This window comes from Phaethon aethereus (genome assembly GCF_964289735.1).
Source record: "Phaethon aethereus genome assembly, chromosome: 15".
Classification (NCBI taxonomy): Eukaryota; Metazoa; Chordata; class Aves; order Phaethontiformes; family Phaethontidae; genus Phaethon; species Phaethon aethereus.
Genome location: NC_138591.1, coordinates 17,974,827 through 17,987,088, shown reverse-complemented (window position 1 = coordinate 17,987,088; position 12,262 = coordinate 17,974,827). Strand labels below are relative to the sequence as shown.

General features: G+C 43.9%; 1 protein-coding gene across 1 annotated transcript in view; it reads right to left on the bottom strand.

The window, feature by feature from the left end:
* Positions 1-401: 401 nt before the first annotated feature.
* The window catches only part of PIGQ (phosphatidylinositol glycan anchor biosynthesis class Q), a gene marked incomplete at both ends in the record, with an annotated part of 29,010 nt that continues 17,149 nt past the window's right edge, over positions 402-12,262 (bottom strand). Inside the window, 5 exons of the mRNA XM_082006991.1 lie at positions 402-554; positions 4,889-4,950; positions 8,801-8,915; positions 9,955-10,035; positions 11,917-12,028. Of these exons, the coding sequence (XP_081863117.1) occupies positions 402-554; positions 4,889-4,950; positions 8,801-8,915; positions 9,955-10,035; positions 11,917-12,028 (523 nt within the window). The remainder of the gene's footprint in view (positions 555-4,888; positions 4,951-8,800; positions 8,916-9,954; positions 10,036-11,916; positions 12,029-12,262) is intronic.

Genomic DNA, 12,262 nt, shown 5'->3' with positions numbered 1-12,262 from the left:
TACCCTTTGGCAGAACGTACCTCAACATTGTGCCTTTGAACCACCCGAAGGGCTGTTTAAATACGGCCCTGTGAGCTTACAGGGAAGGATATATACATCATCAAACCATTCCGGAGGTACTTCCTCGATGACACTAAATGCTGGTTCCATGAGGCACTGATGGGTTTAACCTTTTGCTTCAAAAATAATCATTAGCATCTTACACAAACACAGTATAGGGGAAGGGGAAAGTTGAAAAATAATGTTTGAAAATACTTGCCTTTAAAAATACAGCCCCTCCCATGTTACCAAAATCTAATTAAAGGGATCCAGCAGCTGCTGGCTCTGAGATGCCTTTGGTCCGAAAGCATTAGGACTCAGTCTGTTTTTCTGACCAAGTCTTTCAAGCTCTTTTGCTGTCTTTAGTCTTGCTTCTCTCCTTTGTGTTTCCAAGGGTAGATTAGCTCTCCAAGGAACAGCTTCTTGCAGAGGGATGTCCAGGAATCCTTAGGGTAACAGCTGTAGGTTGGCAGCCTGTATGTCTGCACCACACTGCCGTACGACAGAGGGTTGATCTATGAGGAGAAAGAGGGATAGCAGCAATGACAATGTGTTGTAATAACAAACACAGGCAGCTGAGGAGGGCAAGCACAACTTTTGCATAGCACTGGCCTCTGTTAAAACATCAATACTGCTACTCACAGTGTCAGAATCCCTCTCTGGCTAGCTAAAGCTGTTTAGCCTTCTACAACATCCTGAAACATTAACAAATCGAGCTTGGCAAGGAGCATTATTAGAATCATTTTCAAGCAGAGAGCAGACGCAAGCACCAGCAGGATTTTGACAGCGATGCTCATTAAACGAGGGTGTGGAACTGTTGCCTTGTTGCATTAGGAGTGGCTGGAGGGATGGGGGCCTCCCACCGCAGACGGCAATACTCCATTGGGGGTGTGCTTGGACTCTTAGGAACTCCTCTTTAACGTTCCAGTTAAGCTGTACCTTTTGTGGGCCTATTGCTCTAATGTGCTAAGCCCTCAGCCCACAGCTATGCTTTAAGCTAAACCTGGTATCACCTGATACTCACCCAGTGGAATCAAGTGCTAGCAGAACAGGATGCATACCACACAATGCCACGCAGGGCTGCTCATTACCATCTTAAATTAAGTTTCCTTGGCCGAGTTAATCTTTTTCAATTTGATTTCAATCACCATCCCAAGAATGACCACGTCTGGAGTCTCTGCCTACAAAAGCTCGTGGCCTCTGATTATGGTTAGAAAGTTGCTGTGTTGGCCTTTTGGAAGATGGGGGAGGCAGACAGACATTTTAGCTGGACAAGGGATGACAGAAGCACATTAGACCTTGGAAAATCTCACTCCAGTGAAGCATTTCAGGGTAGAGATAGGTGAAGCCCAGAGGACTGGTGTAGTCTGGCCAAGATCTAATGCATGAAAAGGATGCACAGCCATAGATTGCCTCCAAAAGAGTAAGCAGGTTACACAGAAATGGTGGATGTCAGAAAACAGACCATGAGAGATGCCAAGGTGAAGAGACTTGCAGAGCTAGAGGAAGCTTGGACAGTGGGGGGAAATGGAAGGACATCTTCCTCTAGTGAAAGGGTCCAGCTATGCTGGAACCAGCCAAGAGGCTGTGCGAAAGGAGACTATAATTCACCATAGAAAATCCAGCCACAAAAAGGAAAGAGAGACAGCAAAAAACCACGCAGACAGTCACTACTTTGACGAAAGCTGAATATTTCTTTCGCCCACTGAAGAGCAACCAGTTTTCTGGGAGTTTGCCTGTACCACCAGTTTGCTTCAGTGCTCATGAAGAGGGGAAGGATGAACTCAGAGAGCCCACAGAGGTGGAGCTTTGGGAAGGGGTGATTAAGCAAAGAGTTCATTAGAATTAGTCCTGGAGACCTTTGTCAAATTAGTTTCCAAGTACAACATTGCTGAAGCAGAAGGAGAAAATGCCTGTACACAGAAGCATCACTATGAAGTTTAGGAAAAAGGCCAGGGCAGCAGCTCGCACAGGCTGAGGGAAGCCAAAGAAGAGCCAGACCCAGTGCGGTCTAGCCATGGGACATTGACTCATTAGCAGCTATTAAACGGGTCCCAAACAGATTCACAGGAAGCTAGTTCTGAATGCGCTCAAAATGATCATTTGTACCAGGAACGCAAGAGAGGAGCTCGTACTACCTGAGGTATGTCTAACCCAAACTCACGCAGCTCGTATTTCAAACACATTCAACAGCCTAAAGGCCAAGGATCGACCACAGCCTTTATGGGACATTCTGCATCACTACAAGCAACCTCATCGCATTGCAGTCATAGTCAGTTAGCTAAAGAAAAAGAAAAAATAGGAAAAAAAAAGACAAAAGAAACCTGCCCCCAAAACAAACAACAGTAAAACCTGAGTAACTATTTCTGCCTATTTCCTCAGCTGTAGGCAAACCAGTATGTTTTAAGTGAAAACATACTGGGGGAGGATATGAACTGCTGCTACACAAGGGAGATGCACAGTGTATGTTCCCGTGACTATTAGCTACGTGGGCTGGAAGGTGTGGACACAATATTTCTCGCTGAAAATCGTCCCTAGGCAGAGTGGTGATACCGAGCGGTAACACTTGCTGTCTGAGAAATAACAAGAGATGGTTTTACGCCCAGCGCGATATATGGGTCTGCCTCTCCTGTTATAAATGGAAACAAACAAGCAAAACAAAAGCAACCGTTTATTAGGGAAGTGGTAATATGAGTTCCTTTTATGCAATTTCTGTAGTCCAAAGCTATAATATACCCTGATATAATATACATCCTTTGTTTCATAATGGAGCTGTCCCTTTTTCCCTTCCTCTTTTGCTTAACCCTTTTCAAAGCAATTGCTGTGAAAGGCGACACTTCTAGCAGAAGGCATACAGATGAATCAAACTCGTCGTGTCTTCTCACTGGGTTATCAGTTCAACTCAGCCACACTGCCAGAAATATTTCTTCCTGTGCACCAAAATAAATTATTTTAAACACTAATGAAAATACTGAACTATGTAAGACTTCCTGGAGAAAATTAAGTAGCATTTGGAATGGAAATATCATCCCCCGCCCTCCGCCTGCCCGTGTCTGGACTTTACATTCCAGTGACACCATCTTAAAAATAAAAAATAATCACTTGGCTGAACCACAACCTGAACATGAATGCTCAAAACCAGCATTATTGATTTGAATCCATTGCCAGTGCCCCAGAGGACAGCTGGGAATGTATCAGTCACCTACAGCTTAAATTACTTTGGGTATAGTTACATGCATACAGCCTTACTTCCATCAAGCATGGCTCCAGAGGGCTACCATACGGGGAGGGGACAAAGCCACTGTGAAAGTTCTAGAAAGGAGTATCATCACGTACCATAAATAAGAACTTTAGCATGTCACTTAAAAATAGGCTTGAGATTGTCCTCTCAAAAGACCTATCAGAAAGTGGTATATTCAGCAGGATTTCTAATATAAGCCCATTTTTCATTTCCACCAGCACAAAAAGAGCAAAAAAGTACCTTTACTGACTCTCTGCTCATTACTATTTGTACAGAAGGCCAAGACAGACATCCACTAAAGCACTTCCACCTCTTCACATGATGACTTATGCTAAGTTCTAGATAGCAAAAGGATCTTTCTGCAGTGGTCCAAGGAATATTCATCATATTCATATGACTCACTGCCTCTGCTCTCTAAGGCGTGATCCTTTTCTTCTGGAGAAGCTATCCACCTCATCTCACAAACAAGCACACTGCCAAATTCTCTGTTCAGCAGCTCCTGTGCCTCAAGTCTGGTGTTTGGTTTTCTTTTTATGGGGTCTTCAGGCCATGGAGAATGACAGGTTTTGGTTCTTATGCCACTACCCTACTGAAACACGGGAGCAGGGAAGACAGCATGCTTAGGAAATGCTGGTTTTGCCCTAGAAAGGATTCCCTTTTGAATTGCAGCTAGCTGATGTGCTGGTTCTGTGCTACTCTGACCTCTGCTGAAATAGGGCTGGGGCTGAACCAGTGATGGAAACATCAAAAGAACTGGGAAGCCACAGTTAATTCCTTCCCACACACTCCCCTGGCGTCCCAGTGTTTTTTATAAATTCTGTATGTTGCTTGCAGACCTTTCTCCTAGGATGCAGAGAACAAGAAAAGTGCCCCTGTGATATGGCAGTATGCCTTCAAAGTCAGGAAATGGAAATTTCACAATCACTCCTGAAAGCGTAATGAGAACTTCACTGCTACCATCACAGCATTTCTTTTCAGAAAAAAATTTCCTTTAGTAGCTCTGATGACAGCGCATGGAAATGTGAGGTTACAAAAGCACAGGTAACCTTTTTCTGTGCACCTTGCCAGAGCAACTCAGGAGAATAACTGGAGGCCCCTTCCCTCTTTTGTCTCGCCCACCCACGCATCCTGCTGGCATCATGGAGCAGCTAAGGCTTTTCAGCACATCTGAAGGGGAACACCTTCTACAAGCCCTTAACTGTCTTTCATTCTGGATGGTTTAGCTGCCTTCTTTTGCTTCTCTCAGTGTTCAGCAATTATTAAGGCAAAGCTGCATACAGCCAGAAAGCGACATGAAGTTTTAATTCCAGAAGTAACAGAGCCTCATGTTTCTCATACCTGTCACATTTCATTTCACACCGTATGAGACACTGCACTTTCTCTAAAGGGAGGACTCAAGCAGGGTATTAAAAAGAAGAGAAAGCGGCAGCAGGTGATTGCAATGTGAAACATATTTCCCTTGTTTCAGCACTTCACAGCTGAATTTTTTTAAGTGGGACCTTTCAGTGGGACCAGTTTCAGAGCTGCTATAGAAAAGAGAAGGACCTTGGGGTCAGTCTGAGGGGAAGTGTGCAGCAGAAAATGTCATGGAGGGCACAAGTGGCTTACCTGCATAAGGAGTCGAAGAGGTCTTCCATCCTGCTGCTCAAGGACTCTGAACTTCACACCGGCTGAAAAGAAACAAAACAAGGAAATGAAATCCATGCTGGAGAAAAGCCAGTGCCATTTGCTGCTCAGCACTGTTGGCTGAGCACCGATTTCCTAGAAAGGGAGCCTTTAACCTTTCTTGATTTGTGAACCCTTGCATGTTTTCAACAGGAAGTACAGATTCTCTCTATAGTGGTTTTAAGCATAATGACAAACGATGTATTTCTCTTAGCTCCATTAAAAGCAGCCCTCTGACTTCCAGCTTGAAAACACAGTCCTCTAGGACTAAGCACAAAGCCTAGAAACCAGACAGCCAGACCTGATGATGACAAAGGAACTGGAAAAGTCTTTCTCTCTTCCCAAACTTCCACCAGAATGGGAACTCCATGTTAACAGCAGGCAGAGAATTCACCTTTAATTTATGCCCATGTGGATACAGCACATGTGCAAATCTCTCCCTCTTTCAGACCAACCAGGGAAAGTGGCTGGCCTGGAGGCATTAAAGACATTTCAGAGCAATCACGGCCTATTAATCCCAGCATTAATATGTTTTTAACATGCTACGAAACCCGTCAAGCCTGCCACTTTTATATTTCCTCTAGTCTTGCTACATTCCCAATACTGTAGAGATAAATAGGAAAGATTTTGGATTCCAATGGTGACATAGTGCATGTGAATATTTAATGCAATGTTTCAAACAAAGGTAACAACTAGGACTAGAGAGGCATTTTTCTTTGAAAGATCTTGAATCATTTTACAGAAATCAAACCAACTCATCTTCTGCACACCTGCACCTAGCGTGCCCCTATTATTCCTTTCTGCAGGTAAGGAGATGAGGCAAGAGCAGCGAAGTGATCTGCCACAGATCAAACAGCGACTCAGGAGTACAAATAGAAATAAAACTCTTCAGCTGTGTAAGCCCCATCTCTATAGTATCTATGCAGCTCTTGCACATTTAAAAACCAAAACATTTTCTCTTTTTCCTCAAGCTTTGAATTAATTAAAATGATACAGTTTACTCCTTCTGGGAGAGAATGCTTTTGTTTAGCAGAGAGCTCTGTTTTAAACTCTCTCTCCAAATCAAAAAGTCTTTTCTGTATGGGACAGGAAGGATTTATCTGCATTTTGCTGGATTATATTGAAACATGGGCTTCCCCAATGGCTTCAAAAAGATGTTTGAATACCCTGGGTCTCAATAAGCAAATGTGTTGGATGACAAAAAGTGGTCAACATGATTCATTGAGTTTTGCCTAAAGAGAAGGTGTCTAAGCCGTTCCAGGAATTACTTTCCAGGCAGGGGCTTTGTCAGAGAGAGACAGAAACAAGTGAGCACTGAAGTTTCAGGTATGTAGTTGAGCACTCTGGAGCCTTATCCCAGGAACAGTCCATTAGACCAGAAAATGCTGCTTCTGTAGGTCATGGCCACACACTTTCCTTCTACAGCTGCAAAACAACAATCTCTTGATCAGATTATTTAATTGTTCAAGAGTCTTAAACTTCTAAGAAAACACAAGCACAAAAAGTCTACAAATTTACTTTAGAATGACCTATAGATTACTACAATGCTCAGGAGTCTGAGCAATTCACATCACAGAAAAAGCAGGAAGGCTTGATCTACTGTAGATCACACTAGCAGAGAAGAACCCTAAACTATTCTGTGATTTCCAGCCAACTCTAGAGTGCAGGGTTCTGCTTTTTCTGTACACTGGTATCATCGATGGCACAAGAGAGATCAGGACATGAAGCCGTTTGCTTTGTTTCACAAGACATATAAAGCACTAAAGCAAGCTCACTGCTTGTTTGTATTCCAGTAATCGTGGAGACACCACAGGACCATGACAAAACTTGCCCAAAAGTTTCTGATGCGAATATCTACGTATTGGGCAAGAGGGAAAGAGAAGTACAGAGAAACTGAACTGACCTGGGCACGATCAAACAGTACCTTGGTAACTTGGGTGTAGGCAGAATCCGAGACCCCTGAACCTCACCTGAACCTTTATTTCACACTCTAAATCATCATCACAGTGTACCCATCCCAACCAGGGCGGCATCCCTTGAGCCCGCACTGGGCACACAGAATTCTTGCAGACATGACACCAACTTTGATATATTTGCAAAAGGCTTTTTAAAGTCCAAAGTATTTCACTTTCGATGTGTGGAAAGAAAACACGAACTTTGTTTCTGGCCTGTGGATGGATCGTTCATCTATCCTGTCCCAGGCTTCATCAATATAATACTTTGTTGATTCAGAAACTGAGTCAAAGAACTTGGAGGCCAGATGCCACAACTGAACTGAGTTGAACTTAACCACTGCACTAAACCTTGCTGACAGGAATAGCTATCCATTCATGCTGGTAGAGCCATCTTTATGGTGCCTGTAAAATCAGCTGCCATAACATATGCTAGAGGATGTCTTATCCAAGTTCTGAGCCTGAAAAAGGAGGCAAAACCTAAGCAGTGAGGACATCAAGTGATGTGTACTCTCTTTAGTCCTTTGAATTTGATTCAACTGCTCCATCTGTTACCACTCCAATGACATGTTTTTGTGCTGGAGCAGGAACACAGGCTGCAGAAATTCTCAGAGATGCCTCTTCATCTAGCAGGCAGCACTCTGTTGCAATGTTCTCTTTCTTAAAATGTTTAAGAGGAGCAAAGAAAGAGCCAACAAAGACAGTAAGTCAGGTAACAAACTCAACTGAGAAGACAATCCTTTATCTGGGTGGAGGCTTATTACCCTGCAGACAGTAGCTGGCTGAACAAAACTGAGGAGAATTAATCTAGGACCGATGGGAATATATGGCCTTACATCTCTCAGTGGCCTCAAGATTTCCTTCTACTCTATGACCTGCTATTTACTGGGTCAGTTTTCTTCAGCAGCATCTCCTGTTTCCCAAAGATAGCCCTGAATGGTTAAGAAGTTTCTGCCAGGCAATTCATAGGAACCTGCTGAAGGCACACATGGAAACGCAACAGAGTTGGTAACATGGCTCAGCTCTACCTTCCCAAATCGCGCCTGGCACCGCTCCAACAGACAAAGCTATTATCGGTTGCCTCAAGCTTCCTTTGCATTTGATGTCTAGCCTTGGTTTAGTGATAATCAAGCTCTTTCTTATATTTAAAATTCCTGCTGCATGCTCTTTAAATGGATGGGAGATAATAATTTAGACCTGCTTGATTTTAACTAGATTAACCATAGCTGTTGACAGTTAAACCCATTCCAAAATGACCCTTTATTCTGATGCCAACCATGGCTGATGGTTACCAAAAGTGGAAAAACAACTCATTTCAAAATGGTGACAGATTAGTCTCAAAGAGAATGATTATCTGAAATCTGCCCAGAGCTCTGAAATTAATCCAAATACCTCAGCTCAGAACTTCAGTTAATCAAGACAGCACAGAACTGAAGCAGGTCCATTGATTCATAGCCAGTGTAGATCCAGCCCTTTGAAACAGTAGATTTTCCAAGTATTTTTGTAATTTTTGTAATCTGGCTTGTTTCATAGCCCAAACCCCCAAGGTTAATAGCTTGTTCAACTCTCAGAAGTTTTACCTGACCTGGTACGCTAGAACTGGAACCAAAAGATGAACTCATTTATACGGTACTTGTTTGGATGTCACTTTTAGTTGCCACAGGCTTTGTAAAGCTGCTCCTGATTCTGCTTCAGCATCAAATTGCTCTTCATTGACATCCTCATCCTGCCTTCTTGCAGTAATTGGTTAACAGTATGAACAACTGCACGACTTGAGCCTTGGGTTCCTTCCTACCCCCCCCGCCCCCCGCATCTTTCTATTCAGAAGCTACCCATTGCATCAAAATTCAATGCATAATGCAAAATCCTTGAACTTCTGCATGTGCAGTGCTGAAGGACTTACCTGCAAGTCTATAGGATCTGCAGAGCCGAAGGATGATTGAATAAAGAGGCAGAGAATCAATCGCATCAACCAGCAAGTGTATCAGGCCTTGCACAATCACCACCAGCAAACGGAGCTACAAAGAAACAGTTTATTAAGAACATCCCTGAAAAACAGGAGATGCAACACTTGCAAATTCATGAGCTGATCCACAATCTGACATTGTTGTGTGCTAAGCTAAAGCCTCCCAAAGTGGGTTTGATGTCTAGAAGTGCTGGCCATCCAGTCCCTGCATGAGGTTCCTCGACAATCTTAGCTTAAGGGTGTAACTGAAATGAAAAGCTCCTACGGTTGTAGAGGCTGTGACCTGCTATGGTCATAGCATGAGAGAGACACGAGAGCTATTACACTTTCAGCAGTCATAGTCTAAAAGGGACCATTCAGGCTTCCATTTCTAGTCAACTCCATCACTGTGTGTCAGTGAATATAATTTCTTCTCTTTCCTACAGTGAACTGAAATACCTTATTTCTGCCTGAAGAAACCCCATGTAGAGCATCTAAGCAAGAGCAAAGCAGTCAGAAATGAGCTTCCTGCTCAGTGTTTTCGTTCCCTGATTAAAGCACCTCCTTTCGTCAGACTGCATTTATGTGTGCTGCCAAGCTCATCTGAAAAGAGAATGCCCAAAAAAGATGTTGAAATCATGTGATGGCCACTGTCTACAGAAAATTTTGCTCTAGGCAAGCCTTAGAGAGGACTGGTTATATTGGGAGAAGAGAAGAAAAATAAAGAAGTCCAACCCTCTGAGCAAAGCCTGGCTGAAAGCATTTTACACAGCAAGTTAATTTCCTGAAAAAAAAACTTCTGGATCAAACTAGAGGGGTCATCACCCCAGATGTGGGATGGAAAGATAGAAAATTATTTCCGAGTGAAAGAGAGGGGAACAGCTTGTTTCGCTGACTGGGATTTGCTGGGAATTCCCTTTGGAGAAACACAAACATGTATCCCGAATTCCACTTGCGTGGCCTACAAGGGTGCCGTGAGAACCCTGCCTGGGACACTTAGACAAGTCTTACATTTTCTTTGTGGATGACAGTAAATGACTGGCAAACCTTTTTAAAATTTATTTAGTATCTCAGAAGACAGTATATGACTAGCTTCAAGGGTTAAATCTTACCAGGGTAAACACCAAATAATACAGTGCAGTCGTAGGCAGGAGGAACAGCAGGATTGTAAATAGCAGAGTGCCAATAAATAACTAGGGGAGAAAAGAAACACAAACAAGCATTAGCAGAGGAATGGCAGTATGAAATAAAATAAAAATTAAAGAAGAGGAAACTGTGAGACAACGAAAGTTTGCAAGACTCCTTAATGTCTTTTTTTACTCCCTATGTGAATAATGCTGTTACCTTGAATATTTTCAGCACTACTTCTCTCACTGGGCCTTTTTAGAAAGCTCCCTAGAATAGGACTATGTTTCGAAAGATAAATAAGCTGGATCTTGAGAGCATTTTTCCCTTTACGCACAATAGTCAAGATTTCTTACTTCAGGACGGATTCCTTATGAAATAAGAATTACATGATCATGTTGCTTGTCCCCACAAGTTTTAAAGCCACTGGTCAGTGTTTACCAGGAAAAGGTGGAAGGGTACAAAGAAGTAGAAATTTGGTAGGGAATTTTGTAAGAGAATTGAGAAGTATTTTTATTCCTCCTTGTCTTAGCAGAACAAGCAGCTGGGGAAAATCTGACAAAATTTGGTTGACAAACATTCCTAGCAGCAGCAGTCAGCTGGTCAGTCCAGCCAGAGAACTTCTGCCTCTTGCTTAGTGGGAAACTGGGAAAGAGAAAGAAGCTGGAGTTACTGGGCTGGGGGAGCAATATTCAGAGGATGAAGGAAAAAAATCCATAGGAAAGCAGGTGTCATTATCTCCACTGCCCACAGAAAAAGTTATTTTTATTCTGGAGCAGCCCAGCTGGTGTAAGTCTAACTAATTCCAGCTGGGAGAAATGCAGATTTATGACAAATAGGGATCTGACTCTTCAATTTTCAGTCACCACTTCCAGAACAGAGAGGCAACAGGAACACAGGGCACTGCCATTTCTGCAAAAACAGATCACGGCCGTGGTATATTAGGAGAGAAAATAACTCAGACAGTCATGTCACAGAGGTGGATCAACATCCCAGCTTTATGCACGTAACCAGAAATAGATCATAACCCAAGCCATTCTCTTCACAGCACTTGTTTGTCCCCTCCTCTGTCACTCCACTGCAGTTGTTTAACATCTCCAAAAGTCTTTTAAGGTCTGCTTTGAGTGTCTCTTCCCACCCAGGCCCACGACATAATTCCCACTGGCCTCCAGAGCAGCCCGATAAAGCCTGAAGTGCCAAACCAATTCTCCTCAAAGTACACAAGGACTGAGCCCTGACGCAAACCGCGTTCCTGGCACGGAGGCTCTTACTTTTCCATCACCAAAGAAACAGAAAAATAGCTCCTCCACTGTGGAATAAGAAGCTCAAGGTTATCTGTTGCAATGGAGGGAGAGGCACTGGCCCTGGTAGTTATCAAATATTATTGTATTATTTTAGTGATGTTTGCAACTGCCGGTGTGGAGCAGTTCAGGCTCTGCTGAACTTTTGCATGGCATTTCAGAAATCAAAAAGACCTTACAGCATTTGACAAAAATCTGCCTCTGCTGCTTAAGTGAGAACGTGTGGGCCAGGCTCCAGCACAACGTGAATGAAACAGGGTCTTTTAATAGAAACGCTGGCACGGCTGTTACTGTGGCAACACTGCTGGGCACCACTTTTTTAAATTTTCTCCCTCCCCCTCGACACACTCCCATCCTCCAGGAGCTGCATCTGCAGCATCCACCACAGCTCACCAGGGTGCCTTGCAGGTGCTCACCACTTGCCAGAATTCGGCCCCCTGAACATGCAGAGAAATGAAAAGGTGCTGCCGAGCGGCAGAGTCCAAGCGTTTGGTTGAAGAGCCACGGATGCAGAGCGCCATGGCATGCACTTGTTCTGAGCACCGCAAAGCCTCCTGTGGCTTCTGTTTCAATATTAGCCAAAGCAGGATAGGATTGTACAGCCCGCGGGCAGCATCCTGCAGGGAGCCCCCGGTGCTGCAGCACTACCTGGTCCAAGTCGTAGGAGCAGGAATCCACCCGCTGCCGGAGGACGTTCCACTTCTTCCCACGGAACAAGCGCCAGAGAGATGACAGGCCATAAATCTTCAGGCAGTAGAGCCTGAGCAAAGAGAAGACACTAAGCATCAGAGCTGCAAGTTCCTGAGCTTCAACACAAACCAGCTGTCATCATTACACCCCTGCGCCCACTCACTTACCAGTGCCGCAGAACTCAGGGTGGCAAAAGCAATCAGCCCAAGAATGACACAGATAAAACACTAATTGCTCAGTCAACCATATTTGGGCTAGCCCCTGGCAGGGCAAAGCAGGCTACCGCAGACAGCTCTGGACCACT